The sequence below is a fragment of the Panicum virgatum genome, chromosome 9N (genome assembly GCF_016808335.1).
Source record: "Panicum virgatum strain AP13 chromosome 9N, P.virgatum_v5, whole genome shotgun sequence".
Lineage (NCBI taxonomy): Eukaryota > Viridiplantae > Streptophyta > Magnoliopsida > Poales > Poaceae > Panicum > Panicum virgatum.
Genome location: NC_053153.1, coordinates 80,412,579 through 80,439,990, shown reverse-complemented (window position 1 = coordinate 80,439,990; position 27,412 = coordinate 80,412,579). Strand labels below are relative to the sequence as shown.

Below are 27,412 nucleotides of genomic sequence, written 5' to 3'. Positions count from 1 at the left end.
TTGGTAACACCAACCGGGACAAAAGGGTGCGCCAGCCACGTGGGCGCTGGCTGCACCTTTTGTCCCGGTTGGTGTTACCAACCGGGACAAAAGGTCCTCTTCTGTCCCGGTTGGTGTTACCAACCGGGACAAAAGGTCCTCTTCTGTCCCGATTGCCATACCCGGGACAAAAGAGCACCCCTTTTGTCCCGGATCATCGTTCCCTGAAAAAGGAAAACGGGGTTTCCAAAGGATTGCGGCCACTAGAACACGACGCGATCACAAAAGCCAACTCGTCAGAAACCGTGAACTGACGCATACCTACCGGCACAGATCCCGTGGCAACCCCGGCACGACGCACGCGCCCGCCGCCACCCGCCACCGGTCGCGGCGGCGAAAAGAGAGCGCCCGCCCGCCTGCCGCGGCACCGGCAGGCGAGGCTGGCTCCGTGGCTCGGCTTGGCTAGCGCGGCCCACACCAATATGCCGCTTGATTGAAGCCGAGCCAGAGCCTAGCCGAGCAGCCCTGCCCAGCGCCCCAGCCTCCAGGCAGAGGCCACCATCCACCACAACACGCCTCCGCGTCGACGACGACCCCTTCGCTCGCCCGCGAATCCTCCCCCTCCGCCACCGTTCCGTCACTCGCGTACGGCGGCGAGGGTTCCCCAGTAAGCCTCTCCTGGTTCCCGGCGGTTTCCCCCGACCCAACCCCATCGAAACAAATCGTCTTCAGAAATTTCTCCTTTTATTTAACCGCAATCCGCAGCCACTGAGCAACAGCAGTGTTTACTGAATTTCAGCAATAGATTCCAGTCTCCGTCTCTCTTAATTCTGCCAACTTATCCGATAGCGTTTATTTTTCACCTGTAATTTTACCTTTTGGTACCTCGAACGCAAATTTGAAATTTCTTTCACCAAATCATGATTCTGATTTGATCGGAGAACAGAAAAGGGAAAAAAATCCATAGATTGTTGCATGTTCAGATGGACAACTTTAACCAATGCAATCATCTTGGCTTTTCCATTCATTACAGATTGACTCAAGAGACATGAATGGAGGCGTGGCGCCGCAGACCCCGCCGGACAGCCCCTCCATGGATGCCGGTGTCGCCAAGCCGCCGCACCACCACCTCACCTCGATTCGCCACTGCGCCAGCAGCGCGCGCATCGCCGCCGCCGCCGCCGCGTCGTCCCCCGACTACGTGAGTACCCGTAGCCCAACAACCCGTTGCCGCGACTGATTTCTCGCTTTGCACGCACAATTACAAGGCTTTTATGCGCTGCAGGGCCTGGATTTGGGGACGCTGAGCTTGATCTCGCCCACCGACGTCCGGACTGGGTTCCTGCCCGTCTTCCGATCGGGGAGCTGCGCTGAGATTGGGCCCAAATCGTATATGGAGGACGAGCACGTCTGTGTGGACAACCTCATCGAGCACCTCGGGGGGCGCGCCGCCGGCATCCCTGCCCCGGGCGCCTTCTACGGGGTGAGTTCTCGCTGGCATGTCAGGTTCCGTTCACGTAAGTATGGAGGTGGTGGTGTAAACGTATACTTGATGTTTGTTTTCTGTTCCTGAACGGATAATTATGTGATGGTGATAGTGTTACAATCATTGTTACAAATGCTATTGTCTAGTTTTTTAGTAATAACTGTCATAGAAAAAATGCTAAAACACATGGACAACTATTCGTAAGCTTTCCTTGTTTGAAATTCCTACAGAATCCCAGCACCCCATACAGGCACTACTAGTCTTATTGTGCTTATGAATGCGACACCAACATGATAGCAGCAGCTTTGTCATTTACTTCCATGTTGAAACGAGACTTGCGCATATGTGCCATTGTCCGGGTGGGGTCAAGAACCTTCTTAATTTGAAGTGCAATCATTTACTGTGCCCTGAAATGCAGGTGTTTGATGGTCATGGCAGTACAGATGCAGCATGTTTTGTTCGCAAGAACTTACTCAAATTCATTGTTGAAGATATGAATTTCCCCACGAACGTTGGAAAGGCAATAAGAGGTGCATTTCTGAAGGCTGATCATGCACTAGCAGATTCCCATTCCCTTGATAACAATTCCGGAACCACTGCATTGACGGCTCTTATATTTGGCAGGTGAATTTTTTATGTCAATGCTTCAAAAAAATTTTTGTGAACCCATTCCTAACTATTGTTTTGTTATTGTCCAATGATGATACCAAGCATAAAATAAATTAGAGATCCTTCAATATATGTTCGAGATCCTTGTCTACAAAACATATAATGAACATCTGACCACTGAGGCACTGACTAGCATCTATTGCTTAATATATTCCAGAGCAACTTTGTATGTCTTATAAAATAGAAAAATTCTGGCTATTGAGTAGAAAAATTCCAGCAATCTTTCTTTTAGAGTTTGTCATACAGCTTCTTTCCTTACTCAATTGATTCAAACCTTCAAAGTATGGTAACTGTTGTAAAAACAGATGCAACTACAGTGCATGTTTATGTTGTTTGTGGGACTCGCCACAATAGTACATATGACTAAGTCTTTGTTCTTTCTGAACCTTGAAGAACAACTTTATTTGGTTCTATTCTTTTGGATCTTCAGCAAAAATTTCCATGTTTCTGCACTGCAGGACACTGTTCGTTGCAAATGCAGGTGATTGCCGAGCTGTCCTAGGAAAAAGAGGTAGAGCAGTGGAACTATCAAGAGACCATAAACCCACCTGCAAGAGTGAGAAGATTAGAATTGAAAAACTAGGTGGTACTGTTTTTGATGGCTATCTCAATGGTCAGCTAGCAGTAGCAAGGGCACTTGGAGACTGGCACATGAAAGGCCCAAAAGGCTCAATTAGCCCTCTGAGTGCAGAACCTGAGTTGCAGGAGATTGTGCTTTCTGAAGAAGATGAGTTCTTAATAATAGGCTGTGATGGGCTTTGGGATGTGATGACCAGTCAATGCGCTGTGTCGATCGTAAGGAAAGAACTGATGCAACACAATAACCCAGAGAAGTGCTCTGGCGAGCTAGTCCAGGAAGCGCTGAAACGGGATAGTTGTGATAACTTGACCGTTGTGGTTATATGTTTCTCATCCAATCCACCCCCTCAAATTGAGATCCCAAGGCCCCGTGTACGAAGAAGCATTTCCTTGGAAGGGTTGCATTTACTCAGGGGAGCTCTGGACAGTAATGCCTGATCTCAGTCCATTCTTTCACTAGCCATTTCATGTTTTATCATACAATTTTGCACGAATAAATCCCGTAGAATTACGAGAAATTTTGTCGAGAGGATTTAGGCTAATTATTTGCAGAATTGAGGTATAACTTAATTGTATTGGTAAGCAAGGTTTTTAATGTCAACAGTGTAATTATCAGTAATCTCTTTTCTTTTGGTGCACACAAGAGTTGCATTTTCTGTATGGTTGATCAGATGCCCCATACTAAGAGTAGTATGTTGATGCTTTCAGAAAGCCCAGTAGCACCGTAGTACTGGCTTTCTACATAGCTCAGCTAATAATACATGGCAAGTTGGCACTCATTTAGCAAAGTTAGGCGCTCTTTAGGCTAATTATTTGCAGAGTTGAGGTATAACTTAATTGTATTGGTAAGCAAGGTTTTTAATGTCAACAGTGTAATTATCAGTAATCTCTTTTCTTTTGGTGCACACAAGAGTTGCATTTTCTGTATGGTTGATCAGATGCCCCATACTACTCTTAGTATGTTGATGCTTTCAGAAAGCCCAGTAGCACCGTAGTACTGGCTTTCTACATAGCTCAGCTAATAATACATGGCAAGTTGGCACTCATTTAGCAAAGTTAGGCGCTCTTTGCTGAAAGGAGCAAAAAAAGATTTGAGGTACCTTATTAACCTTCTTTGGCTGAACTTTATCTGTTGATTGTATTGGTCCCAATTGGTTGGGTGGATGTTTGCTTAGATGATAACTAGGCAATTATGCCCGTGCGTTGCCGCGGACAGAGTTAGTATAATTATCGGATGCGTATAGTTGCCTGTGTGTTAATTTGTAGAGATCTACATGATCGAGTAGTGGACGGAGGGCTGGTCCGACTCGTATATGGGATGGATTAAGGTCCACCTGTCAATGACACATGACGGACAAAACCAAAAGTTTTGGTGGAAACTTTACTCGCTTTAAAAATATAGATCTACCAAACAAAGCATGATCACCTACCTGATTTCCAATCCGATGTTTTCACGACAGGACATGACTGTGCAACCACTACTAACTCACTACAACTGATTCAGTATCCATGTGTTCCCTTGTGCTTGCGAAAAGAAAATCCTAGCAGTGTCAATCCCTTCAAGGCTTCAACATCAATTGATGCAAAAACTTTGTAAAGGGGCGCAGTTGGTTACTGTAATTTTGTGTCTTGAAATACCTGGTCAGAAATAGTGCAATAAGAACACAGGCATGCAGTTACTATGTACAAAATGTGCACTCGTATCAGTGTCGACTTATAGCACCTATTGACTAGTGTTATACTGCAGCTAGACTTTGCATCCTGACTGCTACTCTTCGCTAACTTTGATTTGCCGGCTGGCGCTAGAAAATGAAACACGCAACCCAAAGGGAAGAAACCTCTCTGGCGCGCGCGCTGCATCAGGACAACGGCGATCGGCGAGGGGCTGACAGCGAAGCCTGTGGCTCGTAGTCGTAGATCACCTGCATCAGGACAACGGCGATCGGCGAGGGGCTGACAGCGAAGCCTGTGGCTCGTAGTCGTAGATCACCTCACCGATGGCGATGGTGTGTGTGGCTTAGCCGTCGCCGTTGCCCAGCGCTGCTGCAGTACAAGTGTACAACTGAAAACCGCCAGTACACTCTGAAACCTGGCGACCCTGAAGTACAAGCCGCCGAGCCGAGCAGAGCTCTTCTCCGAGTGTACTGCAGCTTGTACTACTGGAGTGAGCGAGCATCAGTGCATCAGTACACCATGGCTGCTGCCTACCTACAAATAGGGCACCAGTGGCTTTGAAAGACATGGTCATGTGGTTAAGAGCTTTTTTTAGGAGTAAGGGTAGGGATCAGGGCTAGTTTTCTGGCTGTAGCAGCAGCAGTGGAAGGGGCATGCAGAGGAGCAGGAGGTTTGGTTGGAAGCCGACTTGTGCTACCCTCGCTCGCTCTCCTGTGCCTGCCTCTTCCATTCCTGCTGTTACGCTATGTTTGCAAGTTTCAGAGCTTCAGAAGAGGTTCGCGAGTAACAGATGAAGAATTGTAAGATTCACATACACATCTGAAATTCTGAATCTGTTAGCAGGTGAGATGACATGGACAGCCCCAGGAATACAGATGTCTGACGAGAAACCACGACAGCAAGTGCCACTACACCGGATTTGGGGCAACAATGAGCAAGCACCTTAATATATTTTTCCCAGAACAGCATCTTTATAGATTGTGCAGCTGCATTCTCAAACTTTGCAGATTAAGATTCGTTCATTTCAGTTAAAAATGTAATACAAGCATGTGCTGCAAAGACATCAATTAGCAGATCCACTCAGTTGCTTACAGGGAGTAAAAAATGTACAATACAATCAACAAAAATGAACCTACAAACTACCCATATTCTGATTTACATTACCCATCTTTCCGGAGTCTGAATTAATCACCTGTCAAGCAGAAAGACAAGTTACCTCTTTTGCTCTATCGCCCCAGTATCTGAAGACTGGAAAGAGCTTCCTCTTCATCAAAAACACAAAATGTGCATATTTTTGAACATGCCTTGGTTGCATTTACCTGCAATTGCGCGGTACAGTCCATGAAACAGAGTGCTTATCGTCGCGGGGCAGCGCCTTGAACTTCCTCCAGTCCCGGAGCATGGCGTTGAGGTCGCTGATCTTACGGCTCAGCCCGATGCAGCAATTGGCGTGCATTGTACAGACCCTGCTCATGTTCCTGCTCGGCTCGCACAGGCCACCGAAGAGCTCAGTGCTGAGGAACTTGATCTTGACGCCGAGCTTGGTGACGAAGGAGTCGTGTTTGATGGAGTTGAGCACGTCCTGGTCGTGCAATCCGGGGTGCTTCTCCCGCGCCGCGTACCAGAACCTGTAGAACTCGATCGTCTCCGAGTTGGAACGCACGTACGCGAACCCGCCGTTGGGCGCGTTGCTCAGGTCGTCAGGGTCGCCGGTGAAGTGGTCGCAGGCGATCTGGAAGTCCCCGTCCAGGTAGAAGTGCGGCAGCGGGTTCCTGAACCACACGATGTCCGTGTCCTGAAATGTTCAGAGTTTCAGAATCGAAGCACATTCAGACTGCCGTTCCAGAACTAAACTGATCTTGGCATATACCGTGAAAATGAAGCTGAAGCCTTTCTCAAGGACTTGCCCGAGGAAGTTGATCCTGCTCCACATCATCTTGAGGTAGCCGTCGGTCATGAAGTTTTTCTGCCCCGAGAAGTTGACGCCGCCGGTGATGAGCGCGAAGCAGTGCCGGTGCACTTGCCTGCAGCGCTCGTGCGCCGCCGCGTCCAGGGACACGATGACGAGGTGGTCCAGCAGCTCCCTCGTGCTCTCGCCGGTCCGGAAGCTCTCCAGGAAGACGTCCAGCACCGAGCCGGGCTCCGACCACGCGGCGTTCAGCGTCGTCAGGATCACCGTGTCGTTCGCCATCGCTGCCCCCCTCAGGACCTTCTCCAGCTTCGCGCCATCGATGTCCTGAATGCGTGCAGCGACGCGTCAGTCGGCAGTTCGATTTACAGACGACTGCAGACTGAGCAAGGCTGGACTTGCAGGAAGATGAAAATTCTAGCGCACTAAGCAGAATCGAAGTGGCTGCATACATCACGATGCTGAATAGTACACAGCATGGCGACTACAAGTAAAAACAGAATTCTTGCAGTTGCAATTGAAAGATAAGGTTCCCAGAAAGGGGCGAGTTTGACTAGTATATCAATCAGCAGCTAAAGAAAAAGAAAGGAGGCAAGGGTGAGTCCACCATTGGTGGCCTGTACTCTCCACGGAATTGGCAATGGCATCTCACCAGTTCATCCATATTTTTCTTCTTCTAATCGATTGAAGTAATATAAAAAAAATCATTGAATTATGGTGGGCTACCCTTTTTCTTTTCATGGTTCCACTTTAACATAGGCAGTGAAGAAAGATCAAAATGGCTGTTATATATCACGGACCTTTCGGATGACCACGCCCAACCGGATCAAAATGTTTCACAATCAGATACTTTTCCATGGCATCAAATGCTCACCAGGTCGACGTCGTCGTCGCGCGGTGCGCCTAGGCGCGCGGGCACGAGGACGTCTCCGAGCGCCGAGGCGCGGTGGCGGTACACCACGAGGCACGGGAGGGCGACGGCCGCCAAGAACAGCAGGGCGCTGATCACCCTCCGCGCCGCCGTGCCGCCAGGGCCCTGCTGGTCGGGCGTGGCGGCACCAGTCTCGTTGGCGGCGCGCGTCACCGTCAGCGGCGGCGGCGCGGCCATATAATGAAATGAGGGCGGTTTGATCGGAATGGTGGGAGGGTCAGCGTCGTCAATGCCGCATAAAAAGTGATCCGATGGTGCTCTAATCTAAAAATCTAAAAGGGAGGCGATGAATTAGTCAACTTAAAATCTTAACCTATGACTCCAACTAAATTACACAATATTAAACTAAAACACGTTATCTATATGTGCAACTATGACTTTCCTAGTGTGAAACCCCTATCCCAAAAGAGTTTAGCAACCTATAGCTTTTCCTATCAAGTTACTACTCTAGAAAGTAAAGTCACACAAGAATTACTAGTATGAAATGCAGAAACATAAAGAGCGGGGTAGAAGGAAGCAAACTCTCGACGCGGGTGTTTATCCCGTGGCTCGGTTAGCCATAAAGGCACACCTACATCCACGTTGTTGAAGTACTCACTAAGAGTATTTCTTCTCGGCAATCAAGTCTCTTCCGTGATAAAATCACGGTCACCTTGATCCTGATTTCTACTAAGGAGCTTCTCCATAAAGGATGTGAGTTTCCATGTCCCCCGCACAAGATTGTCCACGCCGCTCCACACCAAGTCGGAGGGTCGTTGACGTTGCCGGCGAGCCTCAAAACTCCAAGGTGCTGGTGCACCAAGATATCTTGTTGGTTCAACAAAGAACTACAGCACAAGGGCACAAAGCCTTGCTCTCTCACTCTCTAAAAAGCTAATCTTCCACAACACCCTCAAATATGTGCTAAGGACTAAAGATATGGTCACTAAATTCTTGGATGGCTTGGAGATGTTCTTGAATGTGGGTGTGATGTTCCTGAACTCCAGCAATCTTCAAATGCCCGAGGGATGGCATATATATAGCCCACCAAGTCCATAGAGCCGTTACTAGCCGTTGGGGCTTTCCTGCGCAGTGCACCGGTTAGACCGATGAAGGGGCACCGGTGTAACCGGTCACTCACGGCTCTGAACTAGTCATTGGGCCTTCTGACAAGCCACCGGTTAGACCGGTCTAATGCACTGGTGATACACCAGTTCATCCGGTTCTGAACTTTTTCTCCTTAGCCTCCGTGTAATTACACCGGTGCTTTACTCCGGTGGGTCACTGGTGTATCCAGTCCTGAAGACTCGCTTGCTGGCCACTTGACATGCTCTCTGGTCAATAGCATGGTGGTTACACCGATGCTTCCTCTTGACATCACCAGTGCATCCGGTGAGACTTGCTTCTCTCCACATGGCCTGGGCATTGCATGGTCCAATGCACCGGTTATAGGACACCGGTGTATCCGGAGCCTACCAGTTAGACCGGTGCTCAGTCACCGGTGCAACCGGTGCTACTGAACTGTAGAACTCGTCCAATTCAACATTTCTTTGAGTTCTTTCTTCGTATTTTGCTTTACTTGGCTTTTTTGCTTTATCCCTGGGATCTATAATTATTCACTTGACAAACTCATTAGTCCCATTGATTGCGTTGCTACTCAATCACCAAAATCACAAAACAATGGCCTAATGGGGCCATTTTCCTTACAATCTCCCCCCTTTTTGGTGATTGATGACAACACAATCTAAGCAAGCATAAATTTTGCAAAATTTGACAAATTGAACCATTTACACTTGCTTGGATGCTTACCACCATCTAATGACAATTTGGCCTCCCCCTAAATCCATCATTCTCCTTTGTTTCTCCCCATATTTGCTACTTCCCCCATTGTCAAGCCACTTGCAAACTTCTCCCCCTTTGATAACCTTGCTTTGATCCAAACTTCTCCTCCTTTGGAATCAAATCACCGAAAAAGGTCTTGCAAACACAATATAGCTCAACGGGAAAAGTTAGTAGCCTAGGGAGTTAGTTCCATGAATCATGATCTAATTGTGTGATATCAATGAAGATACCAATTGAGAAATTACTAAGGTGCATCACAAAATCACGAAACTATTATGACATGAGCTAAGTTTTCCACAAAGTGTGTGCACAAAATGATAGTGTGAAAATCATATGCACAACTAGACATTTGAATGAGAAAGTTTAGATCATATCATGCACGGATGTAGCTCATATAATAACAAAGAATTGACAAAGATACCAATTGAATGAGTTTTAGAATCTTGCATACCTCCGGAGGAAAGTAGTTACCTTGCATGTACCAAAATAAAAGTCTTGAAGTGAAGAACACTTGGTACACCAAGGTGAGTAAATGTATGAGCACATAGTCTATGAACTTAGATATGGAAATTTAAGTTCAATAGAGCATGGCTCAATATGCATGGAAGCACACTACTTTATCTAATAACTCTTGTAGAATAGTTAATTCACATTGAGAGTGAACAACATTCTTTTAGAGTGTTAACTTCCGGAAAAAGACTACAAAAGATAAGCTTGCAAACATGTTAGTCTCCAAAATAAAAAACCATAGGATGAGCTCTCCCTAAATGTGTGCATTTAGTTTTTGAATCACTAATCAAATGTATGCACATTGTTTTTGATAACAATGGGAAGTTTACCCTATAGCTTGTGCTCATGGTACACAAATAAAATACATACCTCATGAAGTCCATGTACCATGAAGGATAACCTTGTCTAGCTTTCTACACACTTATCAAACCATGTAGGTTGCTCATGGGTTAGATCATGACACAAACAACCCACCATATATAGCACTAGGCGCTGCAATGCAAACAACCTAGCAAGGGCAATGGAGCTACATGATGATTGAATTGAAATCTAACTACCATTATCTTATGGGGGACTCGGGCAACAAATGTCCAAGATGCGAGTTTGGCTTCTTTAGCTTGAATCCTTCATATTCTAGTTAGCCAAGCCTCCAAATCTTCCGAAGCCATTCTTTGGCTTTAAGTCTCTTTTGGAACCCACACCATTTGAGGCCCCTTCATATTCACTACTGAAAAAAGCCTATAGGTAGCCTATAGGTACCAGTTAGTAAGGGCCAAAGGTACCGGTTTTTTGAACCGGTATCCGGTAACCGAGACCAATAGCCGCGATCATCAACACCTGGTAAAAGAACCGGTGCCTAAGGCTATATTTTTGGCAAAAATGGTTGGCCGGGATTCGAACTCAGGATCTCTTGCCTCGCATGTATCTTTCTTACCATCTCGCCTACACATCACATCTGATGGGAAGATAGATATTTTCCTTTTGAGGTAATCCATGGACGAGACTAAGGTACTGGTTGGTAACACCAACCGGTACCTAAGGTTCATCTATAGATTCCATCCACACCAAAAGTACCGGTATGAAGATGAACCGGTACCTATGCTAGTATAAGTACCGGTTCATCTTTATACTAGTACTTTTGGGGTGGACTTTTGGCGTGTTTTCTAATAGTGATTGGTGATGACATCCTTGGGCACCCAAATGGAGTGATTCCAACTCCTTTCTTGCTTCCCAACTTTGTGAGCAACCACCTTGCCATTAATTTTCTTTTTGATCATATAGGAGGTTCTATTACTTTTGTTTCTCCGGTTGGGCTTGGTGTAGATGAGAGAACTTTTGATTGTGAGTTTCTTCTTATTCTTCTCATCCGAAAGCTTCTTCTTTGGTTGAGAACTCTTGTTGGACTTGTGGCCTTTTTTTATGGCAATTTGAGCAAGTCACGGTGGATCCCTTCTTAAGCTTCTTCACCATGTCTTCACGGTTATCTTGAGAAGGTTGGACATTGTTCTCTATGCTTTTATCCTTTAATTTAGCCAAGTCCTTCATGAGCCTTTCTACCTCTTGCTTGAGTTTATCATTTTCCTTGGCAATGAGGTCATCACATGATTCTACAAAAACATCCTCATGGCATTTCTCATTGCAAGAGTTAGAGGTTTCCACAGAGTCATTAATTTTTGTAATACTCTTAATTTTTAATTTGAGCTCTTCATGCTCCTTGCCAAGCAATTGGAATTTGCGTAACAAATCATCATAATTTGTGGCAAGAGTAGCATTAAGATCATTGAGTGCACTATATTTTTGAGATTGTTTTTTTAATTACTCTTTGGTGCTCATGAACTAGGTCAAGATCATTGAGTGCACTATATAATTATCTATCTCATGCCATTTTTATCTATTAAATATTCTAACACATACTCTAAAATATATATTTATCATTATCTAGTTACAATAGATTCTATTTTTCATCATACCTCCATATGTATTCGACATATATTTAGTTGAACTATTTGTTTGTAAATTGGTATTCTTGTCTCTTCCGCCATATATGAATACATACTGACATATCGTTGGTAGTATTTTTATAAATAATAATATAAACAATATATTAATAATGATAGAAACAGTAATTTAGAATTTTATATTGGTGCACTTTAACATTTTATTATAATTATATAATTTAGATTCAGATTTAGGAGTAATTTAACTTGTAATAATAATAACATAATTGGATAATTTATATGCAAATTTAAGGGGGTATTTATATTATTTTTATAATAGCATAGGTTGGTAATTTACACAAAGATTAGAGGGTTACTTTAGATTTTTTTTGTAATGGCAGAGGTGGGTAATTACTTTAATCCATGGCCGGATGTTTTTGATTTTTGTGACAATTTATAGGATTTCTCTATTTTTTAGAGTGTCCACCTAGGATCCTAGATGGCTTCAAAAGAGCCTCAAATTAGTAATAGTAAGATTTTTCAGCTTATTTAGGCTTCAGCTTCACAGGAGGCGCTACGTCTATGTGCACGACCTGCCGCCACGCTTCGACGCAGACATCATCCGCGAAAGTAATGAGGTGTATCTTTTCAAAAAAAAAAGTAATGAGGTGTGAGATGGATGATGCCCCTAGTCCAGTGGGCTAGAGCCTAGCAGACGCTCCGCGGACCCCCCCGCGTCCCCCCTCCCCCCAAAATCGCAGCCGCTCCCCTGTCCCCTTCTCACCGGCGGCGCAAAACCCCCTCACCGGCGGAGACATCATGTTCCGCCGCGCGCTCCCATACCTCCACCGGCCCCCTCATACTGTAGCTTCCGCGACGGGAAGATGCATCTCGTCCTTGATGCCGGAGGCCACCGCCTGCCCCATGTGTAGCGGCGTGTCACTGGTTTGCATGAACTGCGGGTTCCCCTCCGCGTCCCACCCCACCCCAAGGTTATCCACATCACCACTCGTCGCATCAGTTGGCCTTGGCTTCGACAGGACCTGTCACACCCGGTTTATGAGGGAAACCAAATGCATCTCATATGTAGGCCAAGATCAAGTTCCATACATACGATAGATAAATAAAGTGAAATACCATTACAGTGCCATAACGAATGAGAGTATATAAGAACTTTATTACATGACCGACAGTCTTAATCTTAAACAAATAAATAGCGTCTCAGAGTAAACAACGGAATCATCTTCATCACAGGCAGTCGACTGGGCGACATACGTCTAGAAATCTTCAAAGTCTTCAGGATACTCCGGACAATTAGTATCTTGGTCTGAACAACGTTTATGCAAGGATAAATACAATTATGGTTGGTACTCAACAAGTGGTAGGGAAACAACTATATTACATGCAAGGCTAATACAAGGGTAAAGCTGACACGGTTTAACTGCGATAAGAAATTTTATCTGGTCAACTTTTATTAGCAAGCATTAGCTAAGTGTAAGTTTATACCATTAACCCAAGTAAGAGTAAGGAGTAACAACAATAACATCATAAGTAACCCATCGATTTAGATCATCTTCAAGTATAATTGTCATGTGAGGGTTGAAGCCGCTCATAACCGTGAGCACGGCTGATATATCAGTTTTACACTCTGCAGAGGTTGTACACTTTACCCACAATTAGTGTCCCTCTATGTCGCCCGGGTTTGCAAGACCCTTAAACACTTTCTTTGGTGAATGGCAAGAGGTTCACTACGAGGCCTTTACAAAGATTCCCTAACTCATGACAATCCGCTAAGGTTTCAAGCCAAAACGGTCATAACTCTCCCTAATGGTCAGCTCCTTAGCAAAGGCCGCTACCCCAAGAGGACCGAGCTATACCCCGTCGATGCATCCCTCTTGCCCTTTCGGTAAGACTGTCACAAGCCAGAGTTTCTAATTAATTAGACAAGATCAGAGCCATATAGTATTGTGGTTGCACTGTTTTCCTGGATAGTTCTCCATGTTCCAATTACAACATATGATCTTGTATAACAACATTAACCAGTGAGCATGAAGTAACATATGTAGCGTTTGTCTCAAATATCTCTAACCATGATCCAAGTATAAGCAACTAGCATAGCTACCAACATAATTAAAGTAACCCAAGTTTTGATCAAGGATGGATAAAGTAAACTAGGCATATCCTTAATTAGGTTCACATAATAATATAGACTCATGCATGCAATAAAGTAAATGTGAATAATTTGTGAATTATTTGGGACAAAAAGTATGGTCAAGGGCCACTTGCCTTCTTCAAATTGCTGCTGCTACTCGTCTCCAAATCCTTGCTCGGGCTGCTGCTCGAAATGCATATCGTCTATCACACACGTACATACAAGCAAACAAATGTAATAAATAAGAAATAATACACTAATCAATATGAACAGTACAAAACAACATTACAGAACCATTCTACCTGTTGCAAGGATCGCGTGAGCGCAAGAATCGCTTAAAACGGAGTTAAAACGAGAAAGTTATGGCCAAAACATGGTCCTAGGGGCTTATCTGCGAAAGATTTAAAGAAACAGGGGTTCTGGTAAAAGAAACCGAGGGCCTGAACATAATTAAACCTATTTTACAAGGGCTAGCACGTGGAAACCACGACTAAGGACGGCGGGTTGGATTTTATAAAAATGTAGGGGCTAAAACGTAAATAAAAGGATTGTTTCGCAATTAAGTTTAAACTACACTAGACTGCGGTTTGATTTGAAGAAAACCTAGGGTCTCTTTTGCAAAAGCACTGGAGTTGACCGGTACGTACCTCGGTTGACTCGGGGTGGAAAAGTCTGGGCCGTCAGATCTAGATCAGCCGGCTAGGGTTGATTGGGGTGGGGCTGGCGGCGGCTCGCCGGCGATTCGCAAACTCGCGAATTCGGCCGGGGTTTTGGCTCAGGTTTGGTCGAGGAAAAAAAGGGCGAGGCCACAAACCCAATTAAGGCATCGGCATGGCGAGGTGGGGGCCGGTGAAGACGTGCGATGGCGGACGGTGGAGCGAGCCGCCGGAGTTCGCTCTGGCGAGTTATTCCATGCGCGCGAGAGGAAAAGAGAGAGAGGGAAGGGGTCGGCGAGCTATTCCGTGAGCGCCTACCCCACGGCGAAGCTTCGGGGTGGCGAAGTCGGCGAGGAATGACGGCGGAGCGGCGCAATGGCGGCGGTGGCTCCTAGCTTCGAGCAAGGCGTCGACGCGGCTAGGGTTTGAAGCGAAAAGCGGCGGCGGTGACTTTGGGATAGGGTCAACGGGGTCACGGGCGCCTTTTATAGAGATCAAGGGGGAGCCTTAGCGTGCGTGCCGCAGGCGGGCGCAGCGAGCGTTGCGCGACTGGACTCGGGCTCGAGTCCGAGCCTGGCATCGCGGGGAAGGCGGACCCGACAGGCGGGTCCCGCCTGGCAGCAGTGCGGGGAAGGGGAGGCGCGAACCTCTGGAGATTCCTTTAAGCCAGAACCATCCAAGTAAGTGTCGTAGTAGCATGTTTTATTACCTTCGCCATTGTTGATTCCAATGCACTTTTCCAATATCATTGTTAATTGTGGTTCAACTGCAGGAGACAATGCCGAAAATGGCGGTGTTTGTCCTGTGCCTCCCTCCTCCAATACCAGCCGGGCATCAAATAGTGTCCATGATCAGATTGAGGATGATGAGGAGCCGTAGGAGACGGCAAGAGCCATTGATTCAGATGATGACAGGCCTGTACCACCATTGAGTGAAGAAGATATTGAGCTAATGAGATGCTTCTATCAAAAACGTGATCCACTTGTTCATGAATTCAGTGATCTCAGGGATTGTGATGGTGCTTATGCTGAAGGTAGAGATGATGAGATTTTGGAGGCTCCTGAGGTCGGGGACAACATGGAAATTCGTAAAGGTCTTGTATTTAAGGACTTGACTACATTAAAAAGGTGGTTGCAAGAGTATGCTGTGAAACGTAAGAGGCTGTTCAAGGTTACTCACTCATATGTTGAGTGGCGGTACAAAGTTGTTTGCGAGAAGGACGATTGCAATTGGAGGGTATGTGCTTGGAAACAAAAGGCCATGGGAAAGTTCAAGATCATCAAAGTTGTAGGTCAACACACATGTGTTGAGAAAGAACTGCATACGAGGCATTGACACTTGACCTCTACCCTTATAGCTACCATGTTGTTATCAATACTGAAGGGTCAACCCAATTTGAAGATTAAGTCAATTATAGACATCGCTGAGCAGATATTTAACTACAAGATAAAATATGGCGAAGCATGGCGGGCAAAGCAAAGGGCTTGGAAGATGATATATGGTAGCTGGGAGGAGGCGTATGAGAAGTTGCCTTCACTTTTCAATGCAATGAAAGCAGCTAATCTAGGTATGCATTTCGAGTACATTCCAAAACCAAATGAATGGCGGGAGGACGGGAGACAGATATTCTTCCGGGCATTCTGATGCTTCCCGCAGTCTATTGAGTCTTTCAGGCATTATCGGCCTGTGTTCTCTATTGACGGCACTTTCCTGTTGGGCAAGTACATGGGCACACTCTTGGTAGCCATTTCTTGTGACGCGGACAATGCATTGGTTCCTCTAGCATTTGCCTTGGTTGAGAAGGAGAACAAAGACAGTTGGGAGTGATTCTTGCGTCTTGTACGGATACATGTTGTAGGCCCTGGCAGGGAGGTTTGTGTCATTTCTGATAGGCTCCAGGGTATACTCAGTGCGGTATAGGAATAGATCCCGGGGTATGCACCCTTGCATCATCGTTGGTGCACTCGGCATCTTGCCGAGAATTTATTTAAGAAAGATAGTGATAAGGACAATTTCGCTCTGTTCGAGGATCTTTGCCGCCAGAATGAAGTGCAGTTCTTCAAGGAGAAGCTGGAGAAACTGAAAACGGCAACGGATGCTCAAGGTAGGCAATGGCTTAGAGGATTGTTGAGAGAGCATGAGAAATGGTGCAGAGCATATGATGATGGTGGCTGGCGGTGGGAGTTCCAAACTAGCAACATGGCAGTCTTTTAACAGTGTCCTCAAGAGAATCCGAGGCATGCCTGTGACTGGTATTGTAGCATTCACATTTTCAAGGTTTGTGGAATGGTACAACAACACGCGCAGGGGTTAGAATTATAGAGGAACAACCACACTCTACGGGTCTTAGAAATTGTTCAAGCTGACACTACTTCGACACCCTACAGGTGATCAGCTTGCCATTGCCAAGGAGATCGGGAGACGGCTAGGGATGGGCACTAACATGTACCCATCGTCAGCTCTGCTTGGGCAGAACAAAGATGAGGCCACTGCTTCAATCCCAGTGGAAGAATTGATCGAGAAGGCTGACGGCTTTGCCGGTGTCTTCCCAGGTGAGCATTGCTGGTTTTATTCAGTCGATTGCCCTGCGGGTTTAATTTCTGTTTATGGTTTATCCAGTCTGACATAGCTGCCTTTTGATGCAGAGCACAAGTATGAGATCGTTAAGAAGCTGCAGGAGATGAAACACATCTGTGGGATGACTGGAGATGGCGTGAACGACACACCTGCGTTGAAGAAGGCGGATATCGGAATTGCCGTGGCTGGTGCTACTGATGCAGCAAGGAGTGCCTCTGACATTGTGCTTACTCTAGAAGGACTCAGTGTCATCATCAGTGCTGTGCTTACAAGCCGTGCCATCTTCCAGAGGATAAAGAATTACACTGAGAATTCCAACTTGCTGCTGCATGTTAGGAACATGCCTTTTACTTTCAGCGACAAATACCCTGATTTTCTACTCTTGTAATTTCTGCAGATATATGCAGTTTCGATTACAATTCGTATTGTGGTAAGTTTTTTCCTGAGGCTGTACAAGCATCAACAGGTAGCACATTTGTTTTTATTTTATTTTATTGAGAAAATCTAACCTGTTGTCATCGTTGTGCAGCTCGGATTCATGCTGATTGCACTAATCTGGAAATTTGATTTCTCACCGTTCATGATTCTGGTCATTGCCATTCTGAACGATGGTAGGTTTGCAATGCAGATTCAAAGGATAATGGGAATATGAACATTCAATACCGATCGATATGTTGTTGTTTTTTCAAGAAACAAATTCGCTGAAGTTGTTGTATGGTTTTAGGCACAATCATGACTATCGCAAAGGACCGAGTAAAACCTTCCACCCATCCTGATAGCTGGAAGCTGAATGAGATATTTGCCACCGGCATTGTGTATGGAACCTACATGGCGGTCATGACTGTGATCTTCTTCTGGGCCGTGAAGAGCACTGACTTCTTCTCGGTAACAAGCATCCTGCCATGCCAACAAAGCATGACAACACATTCTTTTTTTTTGAATGGTCACGGGGGGCGAGTATCCCCACCTGAATTTTATTCAAAAGGTGTGGCATACCACAGATCAAAGGCCTCATTTTTAGGGAAAATGAGACAAAACCCACATTGCTCAGTTAATTTGGGAAAACCGGGCTAAAACCTCAACAACCACCTAGCTAAACTAGGTCTAAACCAACTTCAGAGCCCAAGCACATGGGCAAATTCGTGGCATAACCACGAATAGAAAAAACACGCACACCCTAGCATAAGGGTGGAAATGTGGCACAACCACGAATAGCAACAAAACTATTGCCGGCCTTAGGAAGCTAGGGTAGTCGCTTGCGCCGTCTTCCGACGATGGACCGCACCACGGTCCGCTGCAAGCCAAGTCGTCTCACGAAGTCGTAGCTGCAAGCGCTGTCCATTGACGCTGCCCCACGCCGCACTTAGTTGCCGTCGTGGTTCGCTGCAAGCAGCTAGCCGGCAATGACGAGACAACCCCTAGCCACCAACCAGCCATCAATGTCATATGTTGAGTTGGTTTTCAAGCAGCGACGCCTCCGAGGAAGGGGACGACACCGCCGATCGCCACGAGCCTCAGCCGCAGGCTGCAACGGAACAGGTTCTCCAACGACGACGCTTCCATGGAAGGAACGACGCCGAGGGCGCCGCCGCCGCCCGCCTTAGCGAACTCAGGCAAGGTTTTCACCGAGAGAGAGACCTGTCAGGGAGGGGAGGGCACCTCGACAACGCCCCCAAGGGGGAACACGGCGTCCACTGAACGTCGTCGCTGCCGGCCCGGTCAGAGGCCGAGCAAGACTTTCGTCTGGCAAATCCCTCATCCCACATGCCAGGGGTTCGCGCTGTCCCAAGCTGCCACCGCCGCCTCCATGCCCGGCACCGCCACGAGCCCGCCGGGGGGGAGAGCCGCCGCCGCATCGCAGGCCGCGTGGATCCAGGCCGGGAAGCGCCGGATCTGGACTCCAGGAAGGCGGGGCCATCCCTCGTCCGCCCAGGGCTACGGCGCATGGCTTCCGCGCAGCCCAGCCCAAGAGCGACGGTTGCAGGGCGCCGAGCCGCAGCCGCCGCACCGGACCTTCCCAGGGTGGTCACCGCGCCACGCCGGTCTGGCCACACGATCTCGCGCCGCGACGGCCGCGGACCCAGCACCTCCGCCTTGTACCGCCGACGGGGCCCGCGCCATCGCTGGACGCCGCGCGCGCTCCACTGGTGCGCCGCCCAGACCGGCCGGCAGAGGCCCTCCAAGCCGGCCTGCCAACCGCCGCCACTCGCCCGGCCGCCGGGGCACAGGCACCGAACGCCGCCGCCGCCCGCCCAGGCCGGAGCACGGGCACCGAACGCGAAACGCCGCCGTGCGAGATCCATGAAGTCGCGCCGCCAAGGTCACCGCACCAGCTGTGCGTGCGAGCCCGACAGCCGCCCCGCCCGCCAGGGGCCCAGCGGGATGCCATCTCTGCGCGTAGCCGCAGCCGCAACCCGGCGCCGCGCGGCGTTTCCGAGGCCGCAGCCGTGCCCCGCGCCCGCCCAGATCCAGAGCACACAGCAGGCCCAAGGCAAAAAAAAGCTCCCGCCGCCACCATCCCAGGGGCCACTCGGGCTTCCGGCGAGCCCCTCCGGCGACGGCGAGGGTGGGAGGAGGAGGGAGAGGGTGGCGGTGGCTAGGGTTTGCTTGCCATCCGAGCCGCCCGAGCGGGGGGCGACACGGGGGCGGGCGACCGCATGACAACACATTCAGTAAGGTTCGCTACTGTTCTGCAGAACACGTATATATAACCTCGTCTTGTTTCGACTGCAGAACACGTTCCACGTGAGATCGATTAGGGGCAGCAATGGGGAGATGATGTCGGCCCTGTACCTGCAAGTGAGCATCATCAGCCAGGCCCTCATCTTCATGACGCGGTCGCGCAGCTGGTGCTTCGTCGAGCGCCCGGGCTTCTGGCTGTGAGCGGCCTTCATCATCGCGCAGATTGTAAGCTCGCCCGCCGGCCTCCTCGGCTCCCACTGCACAAGACAAGAGCATGCTGATCCGGACTGCCTTGCAGTGGTTTCAGGTCGCCACCGCCATTGCCGTGTACTGCAACTTCAGGTTCGCCAAGATCCAGGCCATCGTGTGGTGGGCCTTCGTGCCCCTCGACCTGTTCAAGTTCGCCGTCCGCTACGTGCTTAGCGGCAGGGACTGGAACAACGTCCAGAACAAGGTAGGAGACGCGCGGCCTTTCCATTATCGTCAAGTGTTGCTAGCTTGCAGGTCTGATGACGGCGTGTGTGATTTGTCGCAGACGGGCTTCACGTCGAAGAAGGACTACGGCAGGGAGGAGCGCGAGGCGCAGTGGGCGACGATGCAGCGCAGCCTGCACGGCCTGCCGGCGCCCGAGTCGGAGCAGGCCGGCAGGGGCAGCTGCAGCTACGCGGAGCTCTCAGAGATCGCCGAACAGGCCAGGCGGCGAGCGGAGGTGGCCAGGTTCCGCGAGACGAACACGCTGAGAGGCCACCTCGAGTCGTCGGCCAAGCTCCGGGGGATCGACATCTCGGAGATCAAGTCACCGTACTACACCATGTAAACGCACGGCGGGTCGCCGGCGCTTCCTATTGTCTACGCATTTTTAGGAGCTCTACAAGGTGCACGTCGGTCCTCGTAGGTCGTTTATTAGACGTGTTTGTGTTAGTCCTAGCCTCCTTGGTTGAAAAGATGCTTATTTTTTTTTCTCCCCATAAGTGCCTCGTTTTGCAACAGTATCACTTAGCTTGTTTGTGAACCCAAAATTTAAATTTTATTCTTGTCTGGCAATATTTACTTTCTTTGGATTAATGTGTTTTGTTCGATACCGTTCTATCGACCACAAGATAAAGTGGTAAACACAATGTGAGATTTGTGATGTAGCCATCCTTGAAAAGGTGCTGGATAAATACAAAAGTTTGGTAAGATAAAATTCTGAAAAAAAAACTCGGTGCTTGTGCAGACTTTTGTATCCAGCACCTATACGTGGCAACACTCTTGAACCGATCCTTTTCTGGAGTACGTGATTCGCGGAAAAAAAATCCTCCGTAAAAATCTGTCAACTGTCATACTGATTTCAAAAATCTGTTAGACTAATCACTTACGAGATAATTTCCTACCTTTTAGGTTATATAGAGATCACTTTCGGAATTAATAAGATAATTCTTTTTTAGAATTAATAAGATAACCTAAAAAATAATATAGACTAACACGGGAAATATTAGGAGTCACACGTGTGACTATCATTTTTTTTGTTGTTAGAACAATTATTTCATTAATATTTATCGTGAACTGATATATTGGACCAATCTAATTTTTTTATTTTTAACCAATCTAAGATAAGAAGAAAACAACCTAACATGATCTTGTGTGACGGGTTCACTCGAGGTCACACACGTGACCTCGACTAGCGCCCCCAACACGGTAACAAGGAAGGGAACCGGTACCCCTCCGCATCGCTTGAGCGACGGGAGGGGCGACTACGCTGTCTCAAAGAAACTCCCCCACCAGTAGCTCCACCCGGCAGTGACCATGGTGACACCGAAGTCGGTGACCATCCGCCGCCCTATTTTTTCCCATCCCCCCTTCAGCTTTCCTCTCCAACTTCAAAAATGAGTAGCCATGTTTGGCCTCCCTTCGCTGGATTTGGACATCTCCGGCCCTGATCTGGTCCCTCCTGCCATCCCCAGTGGGGGGGGGTGTACGCGGCTGCTTCGTGCAAGCCCTGCTGTGCTCTAGTAGGGGGTTGGTTGCTTCGGCGATGGCAGCCATGGATCGATGTGGGGGTTGCCTATTCCGCTCACAAGCGGTAGGCAAACACCTTCCTCCATGCAACAGTGAAGTCCAATGCGATGGAGGCCTACATTGGTTGCTCTTTTGAGTCCCCAGTGGGGGCTCAGCCGGTGGCTGGTGGCAAGCACCTCTACTCCATTCCGGGCCAGGAGGTGTCGCACTGCAGCCTACAGGCTAGTCATGTGTGTGGGTTGTGAGATGAAATCGCCAGCGAAAGCTATGCTGGATCTATCCAACCTCGACGATGATAACACCTCCAGGCGCTGTATCCCTTCTTGAAGGCGTTGTCACTACGATTTCCTGTCCTACTGCAAGGTGATGCTTCTGTGACATTTTATGTCGTGTGGCATGATGTTATTCGTGGTTATGCCGCAAACTCATCCTTGTGCTAGGATACCTTGTTGTGATCCGTGGTTAAATCTAGGTTTGATCATGGGCCACCCGACCCAACCCGGCCGAAAAAAACCCGACCCGACCAAGTGACGGGTCGGGTACGGGCTAAAATATTTGACCCAAAACTCAAAAAAAATCGATCCAATCCAAAAATTACACACGAAATTGCGGGCCAACCCAACCCAACCCAACCATGTCATGGGCCGGGCATGGGCCAACATTTTTTGACCCGAAACCCGAAGTGACCTGACCCGATAGATGATCAGGTCTAGTTAAACCACAAATTAGTCCTTGTGCTAGGACATGATGTTGTGATATGTGGTTATGCCACAAATTCGTCCCTGTGCTGGGCGCGATGTTGGTAGAGGCCTAGTTTAGTATGTAGCCTGTGGTTTTAGCCTGATTTTCCCAAATTAACCGATTATTGTAGGATTTTATCTTGTTTTCCCTAAAAAAACAAGATTATCGATATGTGGTCTGTCACACCTTTGAATATAATTCAGGTGGGGATGTCCCCCGTGACCATTTTTTTAAAAAAAAAAAGAAACACGGCAACACCATATAACGGAAAGGAAGTGGAAACTTGGCTGCTATTACATCTGGGCCGTATGGGCCAAAGGCTACAACGACACCAGGCAAAAATTGTAATAACACTACACCAAGAGGCCCACCTAGGCCCATGCTGCACCCCTCCACATGGGCATAAGAAACACGCCACCGCAGCCCGCAGAGGTCGTCAATTCGACGATGGATCCCACAACGTGGACAGCGACAGGTCGAGGCTGATCCGGCTCCCCGCCGACGACGTCGTCGGCGACAATAGGCTGCCGTCCTCGCCGGTGTGCCTGCAGCACCGCCCGCTCCAGCTGTCCAGCGCCAAGGACAGCGATAGCGAGCAGCCGCGGTCGTCGTCGTGCCCCGACGAACCCACCGGCGGATCACTGGCGCCTCGGCGCACGACGGCCATGTTGCTTGGCGTCTCGAGGCTACCCGGCAACCTTGGAGTTCTGCCGGCTATCTGCATGAAAGTTACCATTTCAATCGATCGTACGTTAGCATTCAGTACTAGGCTAACGTCGAATTAAAATCACATATTCTTATAATTATTCGTGTGATAAATTTACATTTAATAAGGTTGTCACGTGCAAATCTGTACTGTCACATGCATGACAACATTTTTCTTGGAGTGTTGTTGTAGGATGATGCCACTAGTTGATGAGCTATATATCGTTGACCTGACTATCAGGCCGGCCGGTCACCTCAAATAAAGCCTTTGCCTTTTTGGTGCTCAATCTCTAGTGCAGGAACTCAAGGAGAATAGCGGGGGAGCACGCGTGCGCTGCAGTAGCAAGCTAGGCCGCGCGCGCGAGGACAAAAACAAAAAACACGGCACGTACTGCTGCAGAGAAAAAGTATGGTGAACCCAGGCCATCGACCGTGACACAGGCCGGGTGCATGCGATGCGTCCCGCACGCGAACAACGCTTTGCAGTTTGCGCTAGCTGCTGCTGCTGCTCTGAGACGACGATATATCCGTCCGTCCATGCGCTTTGTCCCCCCGATCACTCGCTTTCCTCCCTCAGGCCTCTGCTCGATCGATCGAGGAAACAGACAGACAGTGCGGTGCGGTGCAGTGCAGACGTGCAGTGGATACCTCAAAAGGGTGGTCACGGCAGGCGGCGGCCGGCACCGGCGCCACCACGAAGCCCAAGAATGTGAAGAGCTTGCTCCTGCTGCAGGGAGGGCCGGCTGCTGCGGCGGGCCGCGCCTCGTGCCGCTGCCGCTTTATTCCCGCTCCCTGCTGCAGGGGCTGCTCCACCACCACCTCCGGCTCCGCGTGAGGAGGAGGAGCAGCAGCAGCAGCAGCCATGCCGCCCATGGCCGCTTGCATGATGCGCATGTAGTTGTAGCCACCTGCTGCTGCGAGGGCGCAGTAGAGGCGCGGCGGCGGCGATGACCCGTCGCCCTCGCATATTCCTGGCCCTGGGCCTCGCAGCAGGCTCTTGGGGCTCGCGCTGCCGCCGTAATCCGCCTTCTCCTCCTCCCGCGACCGCCTCGTCTCCGTCCTGTTGTTTGGTTGCGCACGCATATGGTTAGTTGTTGATGCATCGTATTCATTGCACAATCTAGCAGGAAAATTAAAGATACAAGAACAAACTCGACTCGCTCCACCATGCCCTTTTGTTGCCAACAAGTTCAACCAGTGCTTGCCGGCTCCTCGTACGTACGTTCAGGTGAATTGCCAGTGTTTGATTTTGGAGAGCGTACAAATTAACTTACTGATCTTTATGTTTCAAGTTTGAGGATATAATAAGCTAGCATCTCTGAATGTATTTTAGTATAAACTTAAAATGTATATCTGAATGTATTTTTAGTATAAACTTAGAATGAATATATGCCCGTGTACATGATGTTCACTGCTAGCTGGTACTTCTGAATAATGATTAAAACGGACCAACCATATATATGCTGGCATTTATATAGACAAACATTCCACAGAATCTTCCTTGATACACATAAAAAAGTATGGAACCAGTATATGCAACCATCATGTCGCCTAGACTACTGTCTGCGCCTTTTTTTTGTTGTCAAAGCTAAGATGGGCACGCAGGAATATTCGATCGAGTGGCTACGACGACCGTCAACTGAAGAAAGTGAGTGCAAAACGTTGTCATTATTCCCGGCGCGAAATGGCTGCCTCCTGACGTGACCGATGAGCATATAGATTGGCAGAGAGCGCATAAAAAGGAATGAGTATAAAAAATAAAAGGCAGTGACCTTTTCAGTTGGGGGTGAAGCTGAAGCAGCAGCGGCATTGTTGGCTCCTTTCTAGGCTTTGGCGAGCGGCAGCAGGGGCCATCGCACTCATGATCCCACTGCTGCCGCTGTGCATCCTCACTGCAGAGTTCCACATGCATGCCGCCTCCTCCGTATATGTGCTCCTGATCCGGCCGGGGCACCTGCTGCATCATCGACCCTGATCGTAGGATCGGCAAAAGAATAGGAAGAATGGGGGGTTAGTTTAGGTTTTGTTCTCTGACGCTGCTGATGGAGTGTGCAGCAGCTGTATGCAGGCATGGAGGATAGAGCATATCACTGCTTCCATGACCATAAAAAATCTATAGCCATTGGTTTGCACAAAAGCATGCACATAAAAAATCTGTAGCCGTTGAGAATCGTGCCATCCATGCACACATGCATGAATTGCAAGAAAGAACATGTTTTTCCATGACCAATGCAACAACTAACAGCCTTTCTTTCTCATGACTAGTAACATAACCAAGAAATAACCTTTTAATTAGATGTGACCCTTGGTATTATCTATAGACTATAATCAGCTGAGGCACATTTACTTTGTTTACCTTTTTATTTTAAAAAATGCTCACGTAAGGGAGGCTAAACTCGTTAGCTATTTTCTTCCAAAAGAAAGTATTTAGCTATTTTTAGAGGCTGTACACAGTACGAGGACCCAACCAGCTACAGGGATGAGAAGAAAAAGATCAGTATATGCTTCCTTTTTCAGTTCTCCTAACGTCTTTGGGAAGAAAGAAGAGATGTTCCTGAACTACTTAGGGCAGGGCAACTAGGATATACATGTACAAATTTGTAATAACTCATTTTGAAACAAAAGGAAATATCTATATTGTATACCTTGCATTCCAATATCATTTCTCATATTTCTGTACATCTGCTTCAACATTCAGAAATAAAAGCTGTTCAGTTAGATTTATCGAAGAAAAAATAAGAACATTTGTTTGGGGGAAGGGGGGAAGATGAACCTGCAGATGGCTTTTGACATGAGATATGGTGAGTCCTCCCACTCCCATCAGCTGCAGAACTCTCTTCGGCGTAGCCTCTGCGCAGCCGCAGGTTCAGAGCTTGTGGTACATATGATGAGAAAGATAGAGGAAAAACGGAGCAAGAAGATGATCATGGTAGCAGGGAAAGGCATGCACATACTGTCCTGTCCCCCGAGCTTGTGGATGGCGTGGACGAAGCAGTGGTGCAGATCGGGCGTCCATCTGAGGCGAGGCACCTTGGACCTGTTGTACTGCCTCACGCCGCCGCTCTTCTCTCGGCCGACCACCGTCCTCACCATGGTCATCTATCTCTCACCTAGCTCGCTCGCTCTAACTACACTGAACCGACCAGCAAGAACTGGAAACCAGAATCTATATATCTGGTTAGACAGCCAGCCACTTCACATGCATGTCTGTGCACATGAATGACCATCCATCAGCCAGGCTAGCAACCTCATATACTCGCAGTGCAACACCTGCCTCCTCCTCTAATACTAGCCACTAGAGAGAGGAGAGAGAGAGAGGGAAGAGAGAGAGAGTGGGAGAGCAGTGAGAAGTGTTAAATTTTGCTGTGTGCTAGGGCAGATTGCAGCGACGGGCAAGAGACAAAAGGTTGGAGACAAAGGGGGTGTTTCAGATGCGGTCAGAGCATATGCCTGTCGTAGGAGGGTATAATTATGAGATTGGGGCAGAGCTGTTGACCCGAGCGGAGATGAAGACAGCCAGCGGCAGAGCATGCCAAGCTTCCCGCCAGGATGGCCTCTGACATGCACCTGGCTTGTCCACCTCCACATCCTCCTCCTCCTCTGCTTGATTGTAGATACTAGCAGCAGACACCAGCAACTTGAACCCATTCATTTCGATGCACTGTTTTTGCTTGGTTCTTCTTCTCCATTGTTTCCATGCATTCTGCTTCTTCAGCTATAGCAATCAAGCTTGCATTGCTTAGCATTTGCTAACTGTTTCAGTCCAGCAACTGAAAGTGATAAAATAAACCATGCATGATGACACACCTGACCGCGACATGCATGCAATGCAAGCAAGCAAACGGTCAGCAGGACATAAGTAAAGCATGTGTCCAATCAAGCACAGCGCTCGATCTTGTGTGTGTATCATGCGCATGGGTACCTACGAGACATATGATCGAGCTGATCATCAGTGCGTCGTCGTGTGTGCATGGCTGTGGGAAAATCCTAGACAAAATTCCTTATTTGACACTAGAAAGTTGACTAAATTCATTTTCATGATCTTGTAAAAAAAATTTATCCCTTACTTAACACTGCATTCTAACTTTCTTCCCTACGTAACTTATGCTAGAAAATAAAATAAAAAATATTAATCAACTGCAAGAATACTATTTGTGTTCCATAATTTTTTAAAAGTATTTCGGTGTAAAATTCAGATAAGTTTAAAAAGCACCCTAATTTTGTGACTTTTTTTAAAAAAAATTACAAAGGTACATGTGTGTTTTTCAAAAAGAATGGCTTTAAATTAATTTGTTTTATCACTTAAAAAGTTTCATAATTTTTGAAAGTGATATGGAGGTCGTTTTGCCTAATTTGGCTCAGAGAAATGACGAAAATGTCAAATAAGGAATCAAAATTAGAATTCG

General features: G+C 47.8%; 3 protein-coding genes and 1 pseudogene across 4 annotated transcripts; 2 read left to right on the top strand and 2 right to left on the bottom strand.

Annotated features, from left to right (window-relative positions):
• The first annotated feature begins 198 nt into the window (after positions 1-198).
• Positions 199-3,351, top strand: LOC120688312 (probable protein phosphatase 2C 27). Of its 2 annotated transcripts, XM_039970578.1 has the most exons (5): positions 199-646; positions 1,013-1,180; positions 1,265-1,462; positions 1,884-2,089; positions 2,593-3,351. In XM_039970578.1, the coding sequence occupies exons 2-5, from the start codon at positions 1,028-1,030 to the stop codon at positions 3,149-3,151; spliced, it is 1,116 nt and encodes a 371-aa protein (XP_039826512.1). In that variant the 5' UTR covers positions 199-646; positions 1,013-1,027; the 3' UTR covers positions 3,152-3,351. The 2 variants fall into 2 exon arrangements, with proteins under 2 accessions (XP_039826512.1, XP_039826511.1); XM_039970577.1 differs by having other exon boundaries at positions 199-1,180.
• A 1,753-nt stretch (positions 3,352-5,104) lies between these two features.
• LOC120689402 (uncharacterized protein At4g15970-like) lies at positions 5,105-7,404 on the bottom strand. The gene is made up of 3 exons (XM_039971688.1): positions 7,165-7,404; positions 6,258-6,620; positions 5,105-6,182 (listed from the first exon to the last, which is right to left on the bottom strand). Exons 1-3 carry the CDS (start codon positions 7,402-7,404, stop codon positions 5,703-5,705), a joined length of 1,083 nt encoding a protein of 360 aa, XP_039827622.1. The 3' UTR covers positions 5,105-5,702.
• A 9,315-nt stretch (positions 7,405-16,719) lies between these two features.
• On the top strand, positions 16,720-20,379 carry LOC120688313 (annotated as a pseudogene).
• A 2,164-nt stretch (positions 20,380-22,543) lies between these two features.
• On the bottom strand, positions 22,544-26,339 carry LOC120687297. The gene is made up of 6 exons (XM_039969281.1): positions 25,961-26,339; positions 25,780-25,856; positions 25,652-25,688; positions 24,779-24,977; positions 23,655-24,066; positions 22,544-23,019 (listed from the first exon to the last, which is right to left on the bottom strand). The coding sequence occupies exons 1-6, from the start codon at positions 26,103-26,105 to the stop codon at positions 22,738-22,740; spliced, it is 1,152 nt and encodes a 383-aa protein (XP_039825215.1). The 5' UTR covers positions 26,106-26,339; the 3' UTR covers positions 22,544-22,737.
• Between the last annotated feature and the right edge of the window lie 1,073 nt (positions 26,340-27,412).